Source organism: Ochotona princeps, chromosome 10 (genome assembly GCF_030435755.1).
Source record: "Ochotona princeps isolate mOchPri1 chromosome 10, mOchPri1.hap1, whole genome shotgun sequence".
Classification (NCBI taxonomy): domain Eukaryota; kingdom Metazoa; phylum Chordata; class Mammalia; order Lagomorpha; family Ochotonidae; genus Ochotona; species Ochotona princeps.
In genome coordinates this window covers 40,164,237-40,185,735 of record NC_080841.1, presented here as the reverse complement: position 1 = coordinate 40,185,735, position 21,499 = coordinate 40,164,237, and the positions used below count along the sequence as shown (strand labels likewise).

The following is a 21,499-nucleotide window of genomic DNA, read 5'->3' as shown; positions in this document are numbered from 1 at the left end:
GATTTTTTGTTCTCCTTTGAATGATTTGACTGGGGTGTATTTATACATCTCGGACAGGCCTAGACATCTTTTTGTGTTTTACGTAATTTGAGTGCAATGAGGAGTGGTTGGCAGCTCATTTACATCTTGTCTGATTTGGAGATTGCAGAGCATGTATTTTGGGGGTGCCAAGATCCCAAGCATAGGTTACACAGATGATGATGGATATAATCAGGGGAGTATAAATTCTACGTGCCTAAGAAAGTTCTAGTTCATGGGTCCAATGCAGTGCCCCAGTGGCTAAATCCTTGCCTTGTACATGCCAGGATCCTATATGGGCACCAGTTCATGTCCTGGCTGCTCCACTTCCTGTCCAGCTCCATGCTTGTAGCCTGGGAAAGCAGTAAAGGATTGCCCAAAGTCTTGGGACCCTGCACCTGCATGGGAGACCTGTAAGAAGCTCCTGGTTCCTGACTTTGGATCAGTTCAGCTTTGGTCATTGTGATCATCACATGGGGAGTGAACCAGCAGATGAAAGATCTTGATCTCTGTATCTCTGACTTTCTATAAATCTTCCTTCCCAATTAAAAAAACAAATTTCTGGTTTACATCTGCTGTTATGTTGTAATAATTAATATCATTTCTATGACACCTAAAAGTTTCTGGTTGGAATTACAAGTTATAAAATCAGTGTTATAGTCCGTTACATTCATGTATGTGAAACATCTTCCTTTGCTTGTGGGTATCCTGAGGATATACAGTTCAGAAAGAAAATCAAAGCTGCATGCACACTTTCTTGTGGTTTCAGGCTCATGATCATAGGACTGTCTGCCTAATCCCATTGGGAGTTCAGGATTGATTCTCCTACAGTCTTGACATGATGAAGAATAGAGGTAAGGCAAACACCTTTGATACTAGGTAACTCTGCCAGGAGTTTAGAGGTCAAAAACGAGTGTCACTCCACATCAAGTACATGCCAGGCAGTTTCTGTGCATGACTTCATGCGCATGTGGCAAGAACCCTATGAGTTGATGGGATTAAGTCTTGGAGAAGTTAGCAAGTTTCCCTGGGACACACAGCTAGAAGAGAAAAGTAGACACCAACCTTACAAAGACTTGCATTCCGGGAAAAATCAGGTGAGCAACTCCTGTGTGCACAAGAATGTAAAGAGCTGACTGTGTGCTATGGAGATCACAGCAGCAGAAGGGGATCATATGGTGAGCACTTGCTCCAAGTTCTTGAGCAGAGCTAATAGTTGCAATATTTAAAAGACAACATGACAGCAGCCTGAACCAATAAGAGTGAGCACAGCCCAAGCATAAGAGCCAGCACCATGTGACTGTCCTGATGTGCCCCACCATGAGGTGGTGGCCCTGGGCCTGTTTCTGTTTTGCATTCACTGCTGGGAAAACCCAGGGATGGAAGGAAGGAAGTAACCACAGCACGCTGGTTTCCTCAGCCATGAGTTCAGGACAAGAGCTTTGCGAAGCTTCACTTCTAACTGAATCTTCACCACAATTGTTCTCCTTACTGCCTTCTTCTCACACCCCAGTCCCTATCTCCTGCTTCATCTATCACAAGTAAATCAAAATTAGAAAGACCCAGAACCCAGTGTGATAGCTCAGTGGCTAAATCCTTGCCTTGTATACACCAGCATCCTATATGGGTGCCAGTTCATGTCCCAGCTTCTCCACTTCCCATCCAGCTCCATCTTGTTCCCTGCTTGTGGCCTGGGAAGTGGAGGATGGCCTAAAGCAGGTTCAGATCAGCTCAGCTCTGGCCATTGTGGCAACCTGGGGAGTGAACCAGCGGAGGGACAACCTTCCTCTCTGTCTCACCTCTTAGCAAAAGAGAGAGATCATTTACTCATACACTGTGTTCTCATGCTATTCTCCATTATTCTGATTCAGTGAGATTTTCCATTTGCTGCCAGAAAGCTGAAGTGTGGCTTCTCTGTTCTCCTGCAGAAGAAATCACATGGCATGTGGCTCTTCTAATGCAAAATTTTGAACACAAAGACTGTCTGGGCAGGACAGACTGTCTTCATTGCCAGCTCTTGGAGGAGGGGGAGGTAGAAATTTTCATGTTGTTTCTCGTTTATTGGAGACTTCAGTACTCCGATGTCCACCCCATTGAGGAAACACACATGGTAAGGCCGACAATGCTCAGTGGTAACTTCACAGCGTCTCCTTTTTGTCAGCCTCCATACACACACATCTGGACAAACATTGCTTTCTAGAGGATATCTGAGGGTGATGATTGAAGCCAGGGTTCTGGGCACTGAAACTTTGCAAAACTTACTGGGAACAGGAAAGAAAAGCAGAGGGAGGCAATGTTAGCAAAGTCTAAAACCAGCCTGAAGCGGCACTAGGTACCGTCGGTCACCTTAAGGCAGTGATTTATTAGGGAGTAGTACAACTCAGAGACTGCAGCTGAGTTCATGTCATTCTTCACAGAGCGATGTGGGGATGGGGAGAACTCCATGACAGAGGGGAGGCAGCCCTGGGCATGACCGCTTTATGCCAGGGGCAGGTCTGAAGTTCATGGTCTGAAGGTCAGAGTCAGCTGGGCAGGCTGCATCTCCATCAGGGTGGCCTCAGATGTTCATTGTCAAGTTGATGAACTGGGAAGAGAGAGGAATGAAGCCTTTGGTTGCCCCACACCATCACCAGCCTCAGGAATGCCTCATGAGTTTGTTTATACCATAGGGGCTCTGTCCCCTGGTTATTTTCTCTACAAACCTGGACTGCTGCTTCAACAAGAAGCTGCTTTTTTTTTTTTTTTAAAGTTGATGAGTCTTCACCACTCTAAATTGTCTGGAGGCCCTGAGCCCTTCTGAGTGAGTGTATATCAAACACGGAGGGTTAGACAGACAGAGATGATTGAGCCTAGGGAGAATCGCCAGTTCTGGTAACCTGGTGGTCACAGGTGAAGCCATGTCAGCCAGTTTGCTATGTGTGAAGAGGGCATGATTTAAAACAGGTTCCCCAACTTTCTGGGCAAACTGGACCCAGCAGAGGAATTTGAAAGCCATCCAGAAATTCTGATTTCATGGATGAGGGGCAGTATGAGGCAGCGGAATTGTAAAATTGCCCCAGGTGATGCTAACATGCAGCCATAGGTGAGGGGTCAGGTGCAAAGGAAAGAAGGCAAAGGGATTTCCTGTTGCCTGGGAGTATAACAACAATATGGTGGGGCAGCAACACTTGGCAGCCTCTACCCTTGTGGACACTTGGAGGAATAGAGAGACCTTGAACCTGAGGCAAGGGAGTGCTTCTTCCCTGTACTGAGGGGAGTTGACTAGTCTGCTGGCTGCCCTCTCATCCCTTCTCCTGTGAATGAAGCATCACACTTGCTTCTCTATACTCATGACAAAATCAGAAGTAGATAAGAAATCAAGGTGGGTGTTGTGTCTTCATGTAATAGTTTGAGGACACTCCTCTGTCTTTGGATTCCTTTTTTGTTTTTTTTGTACAGTTGTCTCTCAAATGAATTACATTTTCTGGATATGTCCAACATGCTGAAAGAGCAAGGGACTATCCGAGGAGGAAAGCACTGTTTCTATTCTCAGGGAAATTAAAATGTGTCCGGTAATCTGACATACACCCATAAAAAAAAAAAATCAGTGGCAAATTGACTTCATCGATTGCCAAATTCCAGGAATTTAAAAATCGTAAGATAAAAGCCTGGGACTGCTTCTGCAAATGGTGTAATTGAGGGACAAGCAGGTTGGTGAGTCAATATGAGACTACAAGGGATGGAGGAAGTCCCATGCCCCATCCAATAAACACCACCCTTGCTCTCTGGGTCTTGGACGGTCAGGACATTTCCTTGGTATTCAGTTCCAAAATTACTCCAGGATTTGAGACTGAGCTGATGTCTATGGTGTGAGCGTAGGACAGTAAGACCCAGAGATTGAAGAGGAGGTTAGGCTGCTTGGCTTTAGGATGGGAAAGTCCAATGGAAAACAGAGGGAAACCAGAGTTGCAGGGAGGGAAAGAATGGAAGGGAAGAGACAGAAATTACAAGGGAGAATGTTGCCGTTTCCTCTGCCCTGCAGTGTCCTCAGGCTGTGTGTGCACGGGAGCATCTGCGAATCCTGTAAAGACGGCCCCTGCTGGAGCAGCTCTGGGGAAAGGCCTGGTACTCTGCATTTTTCGATGAACTCCCAGGGGTGAGTCTCAGGCAGCAGGTCCACACAACAAGCTCCAAACAACAGGCAAGAGGACCACAAAAGTGCCCTGACTTGCTTCTTCCCTGCCTCTGGAGCTCTGATCCATGTTCTCTCAGTCCCACCACCACCGTTGTGATAGCCACTGTAACTGGCACAAGCCTTATAGTACACACACACGCGCATTACGAGGGCCACATGGCAGTAGGAGCAAAGGGAAGCTGGAAGGCAGGCAAGTTGAGGAGCCCAATTGATAGGAGGGACAGAAGGACAAGAAGGCAGAGTGTAAGGTGATGAATTTCTATACGCCTCAGTTTCCAGCTCTGTGAAAAAGGGCCACTGTGGTACTTACCTCTTGGGACTACTGAGTGATTAAATCCATCATTAAATGAACAGTACCTCCAGAGCATTGGTTATTGCATCATTGTGTTCCCTCCCACAGCTAAGAATTCACTGTCACCCAAAACTCTGCGCTCAGCTAGCATTTGTGCTATGTGGACTCTGCTGGGTCTGGGCAAGCTCCCTCTGCATGGAGGGCCTGGCTTGGCCATACCTCATTTATGTTGAGATGAATGAGCTCCTTGTTCTCTGTACTGAGAGCCTGGAACACTCCTGGGAGACAGACATGAGAAAGGTTGTCAACACAACTCCAAGGTCAGGTTTGTTTCCCAGCCACCAAAGGACCCATTCTACCTAGAGCCTGTGGGGAGCTGCTCCTTCTGGTGGGAAACAGGGATTGATCTAGCAAGGCAGACCAGCCCCAGGCAGGCTGTAGCGGCATTTTTTTTCCCACCCAGTGAGGTCTCTCTGAGTCCTGCTGAAGCCTGTGGTTTTGGAAGCAGAAGCTGAGGTGTCATGGGCAGTGCATAGCTCACCAGGTGGGAGCTGGTTCCTGGGCAGTGTGTCACTTTGCATGTGGGTCCTAGCTCCAGACACTTCCCCAGTGTTAACCTCTTGGATGTAACAGGTCCCTAGGAACCCACGGACCCCAGAAAAGCTCATGTGCATCAAAAGGCTGAGAGCTTTCTGCAAAAGACTGAGAGCTGTTCAGTGTCTCTCACGAAATCCCCGAAAGAAAGGGCCGTGGATGCTCTCAGCAGGCAAGATCTGGGTGAGGAGGGCACCGGGGCTGAGATGGACATGGAGTCTACTGCCTTGGGTGAACTCCTGTCATCACAGGGCCTCAGCTACCTTGAGAGCTTGAGCCAGTCACACCTGGTTTCACCTGAGACCCATCTAGGGAGCTCTGACAGCACCACACCAGGAAAGGGCTGTCCTATCACAAAAGTTGGCCACACACAGTATGCGGGCCTAGATTGGATCAAAAGTCAACCACACATCTCTAAAACGGTGATCTTGACTGAGTGTTGGGTGACGTTGAGGATTTACTGAGAACTTCGGATGGTATGCAAATGACATGGAAATTCTGCCGCAAACAAGTACTGGTTCAAGTACAGAGTTTCTGAGCCCCATTACTAGAAACTCCAGGGAGGAACGGCATGCTGGAGGATGCAGAGATAAAGCTGCAAGCTGGCAGTTCATGGGGCTGCATGTGGAGCTCTGGAACCTCCTGGGAGTTAATGCTGCCTACCACTGCTGGGATTCTGATTCAATCAAGCACTGTCAGCCTCAACGTCACAGCTTCTGCATGATTACAATTGCAGTGGGTAGCAGCATTGGGCAGCACTGCTGTGAGGCTCCTGGGCTCAGGGAAAATCATCACTTGTGTTTCAGCAAATGACTGAAAATGTCTTGATAGCTAAAAAAATTTTACTTATGCATTTCACTGATTTGAATGACAAGGAGACAAAGACAGAGACAGATGGACAGACAGAAATCTCCCATCCACTGGCTTACTCCCTGGGGCTCAGCCAAACTGAAGCCAGGATCCCAGAATTCCATCTAGGTCTCCCTTGCAGGTGGCAGGGAGCCGAGTACTTGAGCCAACACCTGCTGCCTCGCAGGCTGTGCCTTAGAAGGGAACTGGGATTGGGTAGAGCCAGGGCTAGAACCCGGGACCCCCATAGGAAATATGGGTGTCCTAGCCATCCCAGGAACCTTGCTAGTTTTAAAAACTCTGCAGGTGACTCTAATGGGAGGATCCTGGAAGGGGAGGGTCTAAACCTCCAGGACTTCTCCCTATTACCCCTCTAGCACAAGCACAAGCTGAGCATCCTCATGTTGGCAACTGAGGAGATTTAGTATTGGGATCCCATATAGGCACTGGTTTCTGTTCTGGTCGCTCCACTTCCCTTCCAGCTTCCTGCTTGTGGCCTGGGAAATCAATGGAGGATGGCTCAAAGCCAGGAAACCTACACCAGTGTGGGAGACCTGGAAGAAGCTCCTGACTCCTGGCTTTGGATCAGCTCAGCTCAGCTGTTGAAGCCATTTGTGGAGTGGACCAGTGGATAAAAAATCTTTCTCTTGCTCCTTCTCTCTGTAAATCTGCCTTTCCAATAAAATGAATAAATATATATTTAAATTTTAAAAAATGTTAATAAAAAGTGGGTATTATGAGGAACCTATGCATAGAATTTAAGAATTTTACATGAAACCCAGCTTATCTTTGAAATCTGTTTTCCATGAACTCTTTGAAGTTCTTGTGTATGGAGAATGGCAATGATAGAAAATGTATGTCACGGACCACTCACCCATTCTGCCTCATGGCTAGCCTACCCTCGCATCGGCCATACCAATTAGATGATGCCTCTCTGGGCTCTGTCCTGGCTGTAATTTGTGCCAGCCCATTTATCAGGTGCTTATGGGAGATGACATCATGAAACAGACCATCCCCAAGGGTCAAGGACACTGTTGGCCTGCACGACACTTACGGCTTGCATTTTCTAGCCGGACTAAGCAGTTGAGGAAGTCATCAAAGTCCAGTTGCAGCTCTTCATCCGCATACCTGAGGACGATGAGCTGTAGGAGGTGATTGCCCAGCTGGAAGCCTAGGGGGCGGGTACAGAAGGAGGATATGCCTTCCCAAGCCCCTGGACCTAGTGAAACATGATCCCCAGGCACAGTGTGCCCCTGTCCTGGGTCTGGTAGCTGTGTGTGTGTGTGTGTGTGTGTGTGTGTGTGTGTGTGTGTGTGTGTGTACGTACTGTGGGAGGCAGGGGAACTCAACAGTGTTCTGAATTTGATGTCTGAGTTTCATGAGTCTGGGTCTTGATTTGGACTCTACACTGTCCCCTTCTCTGCACCCAGGGTCTTGCTATGGAAAAGGAAGTTTCCTCTTTAGGGAGCCTAGTGCTGGATGCTGTGTGAGCCCCACACTCACTGCCATACCACCTCCCCTTCAGTTCTGTTGATGAGCTCACTTCCAGAGGATACTGATTAAGACACTTGCATCAGTCAAACTTTCTCAAGGACGTTTTAAGTCAAAGATAATGGGAGGGGGGCTAGAAATGTGTCTTGGAGGAGACACTGCTGCCCACAGTGGACACCACATCACAGCTCATGCCCACATATCCCCTTATGGAGGGAGGAGGTCGGGCTGGGGCCAGGAGGCCTGGAGTTAGTCCCAGGGCTGTTCTGGTCATGAACTTCAGAGTTCACATCTATGGATTTCTCCCCATTTGTCAAATGTGTTCCTTCTAGATCTGATATTTAGTACCTTGATTTCTAAGTCATCTTGCTCTTAGGAGCATCCTGCCTTTTTCATTTCAGTCTTTATCTTCCCTTCCCAGAAGTATGCACAGGGGAGTTACAATGTCTGACCTGGGCTATCTTGCTTTTTCTCCCAGGTCTCCCATTGGACTGGAAGCACAGGGTTTCTGGAGCCTGCACAATGGGACATATCACTGGTCCTGAATCTTGTCATCTGCCCTCTAGGGGTTGAAAGAGTGGGGTGTGAAGCAACTCTTCCCTACACAAAGGGCTTGTCCCTGCTCTCTAAAGATTATCCCTTGCTCAGGCCTTCATGCCTTGGAAATGGAGTGTCCAGCCCCTAACAAACCAGTCCTCCTTCTCAGCTGTGGTGTATTCCACATTTACAGCTCATTTTGGCTGCTTCTTCATAGAAAGGCCCCAGCTGGTCCTCCCTGTGTGCTCTCTGCCTCTTTGTCTGACCATGAAGTTGGGAGTGTTTGCAGCTGCATGTTTCCCCTGGGAGGGAACCACATGGAGAGCTTCTGCCTATCCCCACCTTCATGGTCAAGGCTACACTCACCTGCTGCTTTCAGTGCGGTCCGCAGCTCATAGGAGGACATGGTGCCAGATTTGTCAGCATCAAACTGAACGAAAAGTCTCTGCAGGGAGGAGAGCAGGGGCATTGAACGAGAGCACCCAGAGGGTGACATCAGTGGGCCAGCCAGCCCAGGAGGACAGATGTTCCTGGGGGTGCCAAGCAATGGTTAGGAGGTGCTCTTTTGCTTCTGAAACATTGGAGTGCTTCCATTAGCATCAGGATGATGTCATGCTGTCTGCCCTCAACCCTTTCCATGCACAACACCCCAGCCTGCAGCATGTAGGCCCTTTGAAATCCCACCTGCTGAGAGTAGGCTCACTAGGCCACGCAGAGCTCAGTCTCAGTGCTAGGTTACATACCATCCACTGCTTCAGCTTGTCCCAGAACACTTTGAACTCAGTGAACTCCAGCTTTCCATTGCCGCTTCTCTGTGCCAGCTGGGTTAAAGAAGCAAGTGGCATTTCAACCTGGGACACCTTGAAGGGACCTCAATTCTAGGACTTGGGAGGGTCGGGGGGGGTCAGTGGCCTGGTCTGGGCAACATGGGTGACATGGATCAGGATCCTGAGGATGTGGCTACAATTATTGAACCATGAATCTCCAAAGAAGGCTCATAAGGGTGGCACAGGGTGGCACGAGGACAGAATGGATGGGGCTCCCACATGGTTACAGGCCTCAAGTCCCTTCCTAGGTCCTCCCACTGGGCAGCCCTGTGTCTCAGATCAGATGCATCGGTAGCCCAGGGCTGGCCAGGTCTTGGTGCACTGTGTGAAGTCACAGTGTCACTGTCCCAGGAAGAGTGCACTCCCCTGAAGCCTAGGAGCAATCCCATTTTTGCTCAAGTATTGGAAAGGATACATCCATTAGTGAGATGATGTTTTTGCATGAGAGCAGGCTCAGCCTCTTGACTTTGATGTCCTTTTCTGAAATACACACAAAAGCTTCACTCACTTGACCCCTGAGCAGACAAATCCATGTTCCCTGTTGGCTGAGGGCCAAATAGGGAGAATAGCTCCATGTGAATAGGGGCACCACGTGGACATTTTCTTATGATGCTGGTAAGAGTGACACGATCTTTCAAAGAGAAAATTGATGAAACACAAGAAGACCTTAAAAATGGAATTCTCTTTCATGTATTTTGTTCTGCTTTTAAAAATCCTAAGTAACACAGAAAGGATAAATTTTGGAAGTATGATTATGGTAGTTACCCTGATCTGATCTCATTACGTATCCACACATGCATTTAAAAAGCATGGTATTCCATAAGTATGTACAATTGCTATGCATCAATTAAAATAGAGAAAGCTTAGAAAGGACATTAAGCATACCAAGCTTTTTACCATCAGTTTATTTATAATAGCAAAAATGGAGAAATCATGTAAAAGACTAATAGGTGGAAACGGTCAATTGATGAGGCTATGTTCATATGACGGAGTATTACATAATCCTGAGAGACCATGTTTTCATGGTTCAAGCATATTTAATGACTTGAGGAAATACTTGTGAAAGTTGAGGTTAAAGGCAGGATTTGAAATGCCTGGAGAAGTTTGAGCACTGATACACTGCTGGGAGAAATGTAAAATGGTCACTTTGGAGAACAACTGGGCAGTTCCTTTTATTATCAAGCCTAGAGTACAATGGGACTCAGTAATTCTCTTAATGACAGACTCCAAAGAAATGAAGGCATGCCCACCCAAAAGACTTGTTCATGAATGTTCACTGCTGTGTTATTCATAAGACAAAAAAAAAAAAAAAAACCAAAAAAAACCCACTCAGAACAATTCACATGTCTATCCACAGACAAATAAGTAAAATTGGATCTATCCAAGTAATGGAATATTATTTGGCTATAAAAAGGAAAAACATAAGATGCATGCATAGCATTGAGGAACATTCAAAACCTGTTTTGTGATTCCTTTAATTTGAAATATGTAAGAATGTATTAATTACATAAACTATGAAACATTCTTTCAGAATATATTAGTTTTAAAAATGGAGAGTGGAATAGTGGTTTCTAAGGGTTAGGGGGAAGCTGGGTGAAAGGAGGGGTGACTGCTCATGGGCATAGGGTTTCCTGTAGTGAAAATGGACTCTGTACGTACACACATGGATCACACAGAGATGCCTACATCTAACATCCACACACAGACACACACATGCGACTATTTTTGGTGGTGAGAGTATGGTGACTTTAATCTTTGTCATTAGGCTTTTCTGCATTTTGGAATTTAGATTCTGAGCTTACGTCATTTCCGCAATTAGGAACTAGATAAAGAAAGATAAGCCCTAGTGAATCCTCCACCCGTTTGCCCTGGGGAGCAGGTCTGTGTCTCTGAGGAGCGGTGTGGGGGCTGGGGTAGAAGCAAGGATGGGGGTATGTGGGATGGACCTGAAGGGGATCCAGGCCTTGCCACCCCTCCACAGGGGTTCAGGGCTCTGGGGGTGCAGCACTTACTCTTCTCCAGGACAGCGTTTAGAATGTGCTCCAGTTCCTCTGCTGTCACTTCCATGTCCTGTGGAGACAAAAACAATGGCTCTTCCTGGCCTCTCAGTCCTTTTGTGCTAATTTCCTGCAGTGGTGAGCTTGATTGGGCTCAGCTGAGGAATTGGCCTCACTCCCCTGCTACGGGCAGATGCACCTGTGTCCCATGTAGCTACGGCCAAACTCCTTTCTTGCAGGGGGCTCAACCCAGCCTGAGAAGACTAAGCAGGAGAAGACCAGGAGTACAGTCCCCTGTGCAGCTATTCCCATCTGCCCCTGCTTGAGTTCTGTCCCTGAAGTCACTGGGCAGTGGGGGCTTAGAACACTCAGTCATGGCCAGTGAGTGCTTTAGTAGTGGTCAACAAGTCTCCCTGCCCTACTGGATTATTTCAGTGACTGACATGCCATTGTCTGATATTTACCTCCCAGGTACCTACTTCACTCCCCACTACTGTGTCACCAGGGCCACCCCATCTGAGAAACCCCTTTCCTAATCCAGGAACAGCAGTCAGAAGTCCAGGAAGCTAATATGGTCATCAGCACCTTGACATGAATTCACCTATTGGAAGGGGCAGTTTCTATGAGTAAGTCTTCTATTTTCTTCATGTGAAGCAGGAAGACCCTAACTTGTGTGAGTCAGTAACTAGGACCCCTAGCAAGAAAGCTGAGCCATCCAGAGCCTGGGAACAGGGTGACAGACCAAGGACAGGAAACCAGAGAGAGTTCTTTGCATCTGTATTTGCAACTTAATGATGGCTTCCCCTGGTCATCACTGCCTTAAACCAGAACCCAGGGCATTCTGATGGCAATGATTTCCAGACAGAGTTCAAAGGACCCTCTATTGAGGTCTTCTCCAGCCTCCCAAAGAAGGTGTCTGTCTTGGTTCTGAGCTCTCTGGGATCTCTTGCCCCATCAGCTGAGGCAGGCAATTATCAGACATGCAGTGGGCAAGGCCATCTTTAAGCTTCATGTGACCTGGTTTGGTCTCCCTTTGCAACCAGTCCTACCTCATCCCACAACTATCAGCCTCTACTGGGTCCAGGCCATCAGTCCAGTGAGGAATCCATGGCTAGAGGCACCCTACCTTGCCGGCCACTTGTTCAAACATGGCCCGGAACTGCTGTTCCTCCTCTGTTTCCTCACCAGGCGGGTTAGGCTTTGGAGGCTGAAAAATAACCAAAAGATTTTACATGAAAGTATCGACCAGAAAAGGAATGACATCTGCTTTTCTAAAGAAATAGCAGGAAAAGAAAGCTCTGGCTGGAGACAGTGCTGTTCCCAAGGGAAGTGGGGACCTCCCATGCCCAGCTGCATGTCAACGCCATCTTGATGTGGTATGCACGGACTGCTGGTTGCAGCATTAGGAGTGGCAGTCTCCATTCCTTGTGCGTGTTCTTTAGAATGCGAGTCTGGAGGACTTTGTGAACTGGATCCAGTGAGCCCTCCTGCTTTGCAGATGTCTAAAGGCAAAATTTCAACAAAACGAAATTCAAAGATCTAGCTGGATTTTATTAATGATTCACGAGTCAGGAAGAACCCTATGAAAAGCAGAAAGAGCTCTGCTGCGTTTGGCAGAGCAGTAGGTTTGGGTCAGGTGACTTGAGTAAGACAGGAAACAGCATATGCTAACAAGCAAACTGCTTAGTGTCTGCTTATTCCAAGTCTCAGTCTTTGTGAGTGTTAAAAGCAGAGTACATCCTTATCACACCGGCTACAACTGACCTCTTTGGGCATTTAGGTCTCATCACTCTCCTGTTCTATAAAAAGGATTTATTTTATTTACTTAAAAGAAAGAAAGCAAGGGGGAAGAGAATATGTACCTTCCATCTGTTGATTCACTCACAAATGGCCAGGAGCCAGGAGCTCCATACCGTTTTCCCATATCGGTGGCCTTAAGTACTTGGATCATCTTCCATTGCTTTCCCAGGTGTCCCAGCATGGAGCAGGATCAGGAGTAGAGCAGCCAGGATTTAAACTGGCATTTTAATATGGAATGCTGGTGTCATAAGCATTGGTTTAACCATCTGGACCACAATATGGGTCCCTAGTTTCTCACAGGTCGAATAAACAACTTAGTTTTTACTCAGTGCCATGGAATGTTAGCACGAGTGACTTCAGTTTGGTTTGGTCTGATGGACTTAGTGCAGGAGCTCAGTTCAAACCAATGGCCTCTCATATATTTCTTTCAATACAGATGAGAAGGCCGAAGGAAGTCTAGCCCCTAAGTTGGGCCTTGGAATTGTCGGGCTTCCTGCTACTTGTCTGTGTTAGCCGCTCATCTTCCTTACTTGGAATTGCTTAATCTTTTGTCTTGACAGATGGTGCAATCCTTGAGGATATGAATCTGTTTCTAGCACCAAAGATTGGGCCTGATATAGGCAAGGAGTTCAATCCATGTGTTGGGTGGCCTGTGAGCACAGAGCAGTAAGTTCCCTCCTCAGAACAGATCTCTGTAGCCCCAGGATGTTAGCACACCTCAACACCTCTTAAAAGTAACATAGTTCTTTGACAAGACAAAATCAACCCCTACCACCCTCTGCCAGCACATGCATACACACCACTAGGAGAGAAGCAATGTGTTCTCCCAACTACATGGTGAAACAATCTACCTGACTCTAAAATCCACTTATTATGTAGAGTTTATCCACTTATGTTCACTGTCACATCCCCTTCAGGTAGCCACCTCTCAGGTAGAATTAGTAGCACAGGGAATAATTCCCCTAAGGGGAACTTGATACCACATCTCTAGCTCCTTTGCATGCCTGCAGGGGATCTGAGAGCTGGGAAGCACGCTTCTTGGTCCTCAGCAGTTTAGACTCCTAGATGCTTACCTGATCACAAATAGCCATAAACCTGAACTTTAGTTTTAAATGACCCTGTGGGTTAGAAGGAAGGGTTCCAGAGCCACCAGCAGCCTCAGGAATCTTACCTCAGGAAGGTCAATGCCTATGTTTCCATCCACATCCCTGTAGGGACAGAAAACACACTGCCTCAATTGTGCATCATCACTTCTTGTCCTATTTGGCACAGCTGAGGGGCCCACGGTAACCAGAGGGTCCTGTTCCACTGCTCTTCTGGTTCAGTGCTGTTTTCACATCATACAGTCTGAAGACCCAAGTGTGATGAAGACCCCACTTCAATTACTCAGACCCTGTCCCTGGTGCTGATAAAAGGGGGCAAAGAAAGCTCTTGCAAATGAGAACTTTCAGGTTCCAAACTTTGAGAAGTTCAAATGTTAAACCTGCAGTCACTGCAGGCTTCCATGCTTCCATGATGTACTTTAGCAAGAGCTATTGATGAAGTCTGATGCAGAACAGCAGAGACTTGGAGTCGATGTTTGGTAACATGGTTACAGTCCTACTTGGGACACCCACATCTTATATCCAGAGTGCCTGGTTCCATTTCCAGCTCTGCTTCTGAACCAGCCTCCTGATAATGCACACCCCGGGAAGTAGCAGATGACGGCACAAGTACCTGGGTCACTGCCACCAAAATGGGAGAAACACCTTGAATACCAGGCTCCTGGCTTCAGTAGGATCACTATTTGCTGTTTCAGATAGAAGATCTCTCTCTATCTCTCTCCCCATTAAAAAAATTCCTTACACTAAAAGAAAATTGGTAGAGTCTCCACTGATACATTAATTCAGCAGGCTTAGTATAAAGTCACTTCCCAAAAACTGTGCATCTCCAAAGGAAAGACAGACATGTTGGAGACTATTTAATCTAAGGAGAGTTTTCACATTTTCAAATGAACAAGGTTGGGGAGAGGAGAGGCTCATGGGAGAGAGAAAGAATACTTCTCTCTGCTTGTTTACTCCCAAAATTTCTGCAATGGCTGAAGGCCAGGAACTGAATCCAAGTATCCCATATGGGCAGCAGGAACCCAACCACTTGAGTCAAAAGTATGCTTCAGCTTTTGTTGACTCTAAAAACATTTGGAGGAATCCAATCTTACAGATTAATTTTTGAAGCACTCCTTAATGAGTGCCAGGCCAGGATCGTCTCCATGCTCGGAGCCCCGATTCCGGTCACCGAGTGGACGCCTGGCGGCCAGCTCTGGGGTTTTGGGGCTTTGAATTGCTGCTTAGGTATCTCCATGTTAAGCCCACTATACGTCTGGGATGTCAATCAATCCTTAAGACTCGCAACGACAGAGTAACTTTTCCTTTGAAGGTAAGGGAGGGTAATGAGACTCAGCAAGTTATAGGAAAGGAACCAGATGATATTTATGGATAAGACTGATATACCAAACTCCTTTAAATCCAGTGTAGTACTTGTAATCACTGAACAATGATGACCACCGAACACCAGTCCATGCAAAAGCTAAGGCTCGGGGTTTGTCTAGCAGGACCATATCCTATTACCTGACAAGATGATGGATCAGGAAATGGGTCATGTTAGGCAGGACCATGAAACTAAGTAGCACATGAGAGAACCATATCCAGGGGTAGATTGTGTGGGGGATATGTGGGCCAAGCCCCATGGAAACACTAGCCCCACTGGTTAGCTCAAGAGTTGAAGGGGTGATAGACTAAACTAGGTGTGACCAAGGAGCCTGCCATCACTCACAGGTAAAGGAACCCACAACAGTCTGGACTGGTCAAGGTAGCAGCACCCGAATGCAGATCCTAAAACAGGGTGTGGGGTGGGCCAGGCTGCAAAACTCACTAGCTCATACGAGGCCAATAGGAAGGCCAGACTATGCCGGACACTGGCCTAGAACATAATGGCATGTATGAGAACTGGTTTCAGGAGTGGGTCAAGTGGAGGAACTTGGGAAACTCCCCTGGTGGGTCATAGCTTGCACTGGTGAACACATGGTCCAGACCTGGGGGTCGGACAAGCTGGGCAGAGTAGCTCCAATGGCTGGCTAATGTGGAATTGGTAATGGAATGGGAAGGACTGGGCAGGACTGAGCAAACCTTAGCCCACAAACAAAATTAGAAATCAGGATGCAGCAGAGGTCATGCCAAGCTAGGCTCTTGCACCTACTGGTGTGTGTGAGCCAGGGACGCTAAGACACAGTGTCTAAGGCAAGGGCTGGGACAGGTGAGGGGCTGTGCCAAGCTGAGTCAGAACAACCACTGGCGTGTGTGCAATCTATGGCTGGGAACAGGCCCGGATGGGGAGCAAAGGGGACACCCTAGCTGGGTTGAGGTTCCCACCAAGGAGCACAGGCTGGAATGGGGGCTGCGTTCTGATCAGGAAACGGTTGTAGTCTCACTTAGCACAAGTGTGGACTGGGACTGGACGCACCAAGCTGCGCTAGACCCCAACACCGTCTGGTGCTCTGGAGGACCAGGGTAGATGTGGGACAGACTAGGCTAGGTCTCAGCCCCTACTGAGCCATGTGTGAGCTGTATATGGGTATGGACAAGTCGTGGCTGGGCTGAAACATCCAACAGTAAGAACCAGATTGGGTCGAAGTCCAGTCAGGAAAAGCCACTGTTCCTGCTAGGACAGGAGATAAACTGAGTAGGACTGGCTCATGGGCCCCCTGGTATGCACAAAATCTAGCATTGGGAGAGGTTCTGATGCAGGAACCTGGGCAACTCCTCTGGCAGGACACAGACCCTGCAGGTAAGCACAAGAGGCATGAAAGGAAACTTCATGGAAAGTTTCCCACTGGCATACATTTGGCATGGGTCGTTGACAGACCAGGCTGAATCAGTTCACATCATCCACTGGTGAATCCAAACACCTTAACAGAGTATAGGTCGAGCCAGGCTCGGTTGCGACAAAAAACCAGTGCACATTACGGAATGCCAAGGTGAGGTTACTGTACCGGATGTGACAGCAGCGCCCAACCAGCACACGTGAGAACCAGGAAGGGAGGGGACAAAGCCGGCAGGGGGAATATGGGGGTTCCCTGCTGGACGACTTCACTCCTACTGGAGAGTGTGAGCTGGAATGGGTGCAGACCAGACTAGGCAAGGCTATAACACCTGCGCGCCTCATGTGGACTAGATCAGGGAAAAGCCAGACTGGGCTGACTCTTCTTACTGGTGCAAACAAAAATTAGAGTGGGTAAGGGTTGGTTGGGCTTAGCCACAGCATCAGCTGGCAGAAGCTGGCACTGGGGGCTAATTCTGTCAAGTTAAATCACAGAACCACCTGGAGAGTGCATAATCTGGGAGTGGGAATGGCCTAGAAGGGAAATGGTGGGCTCCTCCCTTTTGGGTTACCACTCCCACTAGAGGGCATGAAAACCAGGACAGGGGCTGCGGTGGCTAGACAGAAAGGCAGCCAACAATATCTGTGTGGGCTGGATAGTTGGGCTGGTTGGATTGAACTAGGCTTCAATGCCCAGTGACATGTATGGGAGCTGAATGGGATGTGGGACAGACTGGACTCGTCTGCTGCACATACTGGCAAACGAGGATAGGGGTCAGGCGTAGTGGGGGTTATTGTGGGTCACTCCGACTAGGCTGCAGCTCCCACTGGTTTATGTGAGGGCCGAGTGTATGCTAGGCAGAACCAGTCTGGACTGCAACACCCATTGGTTCCAGTGGAAGACAGTGCTGGAAACAGAACCAATCCAGCAGCTGACTGGGGTGATGGACTGTGCCGGGCCCTGTACTTGCTAGTACATACAAGAATCTGGTCTGGGATCACCTCAGACAAAGTTTCTTTTGGGATCTCCCCCATCGAACTGCTGGACTTGGAACCCTAACCATGAAAAGACAGAGGACAGAACAAGTCAGTCAACCACCTCAGTCATATGTTCGCAGTGCAAACAGACTCTAAGATGGACTATGTCAATCAGTGGATTCTTCAACGACTTCATTGTGCTTGGAGTGGTGAGATTGGCAGCAATTCATAACTATTGAACTATCAAACCACTTGAGCAAGACCCTCGGAGCATGCGGCACGGCACATCAGGGACCTGGGGTGACTGGGAAATTGGGTTGAGAGTCTCCCTTTACCTCCCCCTTTACTCAGATACATGAAGGAAACAATGTGGAAATAATAGTCTTACCCACTTTCCTGTAGCCCTTGAACTTTTTACCTTAATTAACTACGTAAAGATTGCCAAAAATATAATAAAGAAATGGAAAAAGTTAAAAAAATCTGAAGCACTCCCAAGGGAAAATTAATAAAAACCTGAATGGAATACAGAAGACTGGGCCAGGGTAGTTCTTCCTTCCCTCCTCATCCCTTAAGCTTATGCACCACTATCTTTCCAAACTTGTGTTCACTTGAACAGTTCTCCCTCTCTCCCTCTGGACTAAACCAGTGGAAACAGAGCTCACTGTGAGTTTACTGTGTTTAAGCTATAGGAGCTGACTCTTATGTTCACTGTCACAGCAGATTAAACTCTCTTGTTTAGGGCAAACTCGAGTGCAGAGGTAGCATTGCCACATACAAGCCTCCTAAAAAGGCTGTGACTTCACCACACCAAGCAAACAGAATAAGAGGCATAGGATTAATGTAGCGTGTTTTTCTTTTCCTTGATCTTGCCACCACAAGAGAAGCCACGTCTATGTAGGTGTTGTATGGGGTGCTACTGTGTGAACAGATACTGGAATATTCACTCTGCTTGGATTAGAGCTTGGGAGAAAGCACAGAGTATTAAAAAGTTAAAGACTTTACTGCTTCCATTTAGCCAAGTGGGAAAACTTTGGTAATCAAGGTGGGAAGTCCAACAAGACTTGGTAACTGGAAGTCTTATTAACATATACCACCAATCCAGCTCTGCCTCACTGAACAAAATAGGGAATCAGATCAACTCAACAGATCCATCTTTTTCTTGTTAACTTTATGCAGACGGTCCTTTTTTGAGCATTTGTCTAGCTTACATACAGTTAGTTGCCATTCTCTGCCATTTGAAGAATAGTTTCATGAAGTCAAGAAATGGATTCTTGGACCTTGAACCATTTTTTTCCTCAGCCACACAGAGCAACCAGTGGCAAATGGGAAGTAATGGGAAATTGATTTCCACTGAAGCCTGATTCAAGCGACTCTTGCCAAGACACTGCAAGGAAGGTTTGGCAGGATATTGGGTATGTAAAGTAGCAGGCAGACATACCAACATTTTTTTTTTCAACTGGAGCCGGGATAACATGCCATTCTTGAAATCTGTACAGCCAACAGCTTCTTGGAACATTTCAGAAGGAGGGTCCCACCCCAGAAGCTGCTTGGTATTAGGTTCTGAAAACAAAGAGCTACACCCTGGAGAGAACAATTGTTGGACAGTTTGTTGGCTGCATGGAAGGGCATAATTGAAGTAGAAATGAACCCCATTTGCAAGTAAGTTTAAAGGCTGCCTTATTTCTTAGGTAGAAGAGAGGAAGCCACGGGGCTTGGGCTCCAAGCAGTCCCCAGCCCCTTCCTTTGCAGAGAGAGGGACAGGGGATGAAGGATCCATTCACGGCACCCATTCCTGATCCTCACCGAGTAATGGCTTTCTTCTCCGAAAAGATTCTCAAGCAGAAATCAGCCTCCTGGTGAGGCTCGAAGGTGCTGGGGATCAGGATGTACTCTCCAGGGGGCAGCCTGAACCGGCCGGACACTTCCCGCAGGTTGATGAACGTTTTGCTCCTGGCCTGGGAGGCGTGGTATCTGAAGAAGTCTTTGTTGAGGTGTTCTTCTTTGTCAGGGCACTGTAATGAAAAGTATTGGGGGAGGGAAATGCTAGGGTGAGCAGGGACATCAGGCCAGGCTTTTCAGACAATTTGGGGAAAATGGTCATTGAGTTGCAAGTATTGAGACTGAGAACAGCGAGCTCAGATGGGAGATGTTGGGGGCACTTGGACTCCTACCTACCTGGTAAATGGCATAGCCAATAGTCAGCACGTCAGCGCCAAACCTCTTGAGTTTCCTTCGATCCTTCTGCATCAGGGCTACAAGGAACGTGCACTCCTCTTGCCCTTCGTCTGTCTCAGTCAGGGAGAGTTTTATTTGTGGGTTGGTCCAAAAGGTATCTGCCTTGTAAAGGAGGGAGATGACTTACACACACACACACACCGCCCTCTACTTATAGCCAGATGCTCCCAACCTGAAGTAAGCAGTACCTTTCCTCCCGTTCCTAACAACCTTCTTACCCCACTTTCCATAACCCCTAGGAACAATGCCCACTGTCCTCCCCAGACACTTCCACTGTCTATTAGTCCAGTTCTCATAAAACTTTGTAGTGACATTCTTTGGGGCCTAGCCAGCTCAAGTTTGTGGTAGTTCACTTTATTTTTCCCTTTAGCATGACATTTATTGACATGCAGTGTAAGTTTGATCTTACTCCCAATTCAAGGATGAGCTCTGCCAGTCCTGCTTGCCCATGGGAATTTGAACAAAGCCCATCTGCTTCTGGAGTTCACCAAGCAATATTGGTTCTAGGAGTTTCCACCAGGAGGGAGGTGGAGGATACTTCCTGGATGATGTCCTTAGTAGTTCCCAGCACTCAGGGAACCTTGGGGGTGTCTAGCAGTCCTTCTGTGATTATAAAGAAAGCCAGCTAGAGGACAGCAGGGAAGTGGGAATCCTGATAGAATTGCACCAGAAGTCTATGCTACTTCTGGGAGCTTTTCAGTCATATAGAACAATCAATCCTTTCTATTGTTAAAATGATGTGAGTTGTTCTACTACTCATGAAAGGGAAAAAACAAAATACAAAAATCAAAAAAACCTTGAGGGTGAGGGGTAAAGCAAGGGAGCCTGCCTGAGTGATTCTTACCCAGATTCCTACTAAGCCTCTGTAATTTATTTTCCCTATAATCCTTGGAATCTTGTTAATTCATGCTTTGAGCTTTCCCCTTCCTGGCCCTGATTCTTTCTGATGCCCCTGGGTTGGACAGGACACTTAGCTGTGACCACGTGACAGGAAGATGACTCACCCAGGAAATTGCGACAGCCCCCAGCTGTGGAGCCACGCACCCAGCTTCCTTGATGGACAATCACCTCCCACTTGTGCAGTGCATCCTCCTCCAGGGCGTCTGGGGTGAGATTGCAGATCTCCACCTTGTCAAAGTGGGTCTTGAAATCCTCAAATGCCATCCTGCAACACAGTGTGCAGAAGGGCAAATGGGGGTAACGCCATTTGTTCACTTGTCCCGTTGTCTGACACTTGTCCTCAAGGTTGGAGGAGAAGGAAAAGACAAAGACAGTAACCAAACATGGTACGTTAAAGGTGCAAAAAATAAAGATTGATGATAAAAGGGCTGCAGAGAAGAGTTAAGTCAGGCTGGAGGATGGGCGTGTAGGAGTTGGAAATTAGAGGATTTAAAGAAGGAGTTAAGGGAAGGCCCGATGGCTTAAGCACGTGTTCCTTGGAGACCTGAAGTTGAGGATGGGGCAGAGTGACGCCGGGCAGACAGGAAGCAAGGCCCTAAGGTGCTCAGGAAGCCAATGAGACATTAGGCATCAGTAAGGAGTAAGGCCAGGAGGACTGGTAGGTCAGGAGATGTAGGGATTTGTGCTGTGGCCCTGAGAAGACGGGAAGCCAGGAGAAGGTGTTTGGAGGTCCACAGCTGCTACATTGAGAACAGACGTCAGGACATAGCTAGAAGCAGGAAGATCCACTAAAGGTTAGTGCTATGGTTCAGGTAAGAGGCGAGGATGGCTCAGGGCAGCATGGCAGCCCAGGAGGCAGTGAGTGCCGTACTGAGTGAGTGGGGGTGTGTGTTGGTGGGGAGAAGGGTCAAGGCAGATTGTTGATGAAGGATGGAAGGAAGACCGTGGAGGA

General features: G+C 47.6%; 1 protein-coding gene across 3 annotated transcripts in view; it reads right to left on the bottom strand.

Moving 5' to 3' along the window:
* Positions 1–2,507: 2,507 nt before the first annotated feature.
* CAPN9 (calpain 9) overlaps positions 2,508–21,499 on the bottom strand; it is a 40,687-nt gene continuing 21,695 nt past the window's right edge. For all 3 annotated transcript variants that reach the window (XM_004578548.4, XM_004578549.3, XM_004578547.3), the window contains 12 exons: positions 20,652–20,812; positions 19,588–19,745; positions 19,216–19,424; positions 13,751–13,787; positions 11,906–11,986; positions 10,795–10,852; positions 9,198–9,262; positions 8,699–8,767; positions 8,322–8,400; positions 6,982–7,098; positions 4,704–4,762; positions 2,508–2,602 (listed from right to left, as the gene is read on the bottom strand). In XM_004578548.4, the coding sequence (XP_004578605.2) occupies positions 2,576–2,602; positions 4,704–4,762; positions 6,982–7,098; positions 8,322–8,400; positions 8,699–8,767; positions 9,198–9,262; positions 10,795–10,852; positions 11,906–11,986; positions 13,751–13,787; positions 19,216–19,424; positions 19,588–19,745; positions 20,652–20,812 (1,120 nt within the window). In that variant the 3' untranslated portion in view covers positions 2,508–2,575. The remainder of the gene's footprint in view (positions 2,603–4,703; positions 4,763–6,981; positions 7,099–8,321; positions 8,401–8,698; positions 8,768–9,197; positions 9,263–10,794; positions 10,853–11,905; positions 11,987–13,750; positions 13,788–19,215; positions 19,425–19,587; positions 19,746–20,651; positions 20,813–21,499) is intronic.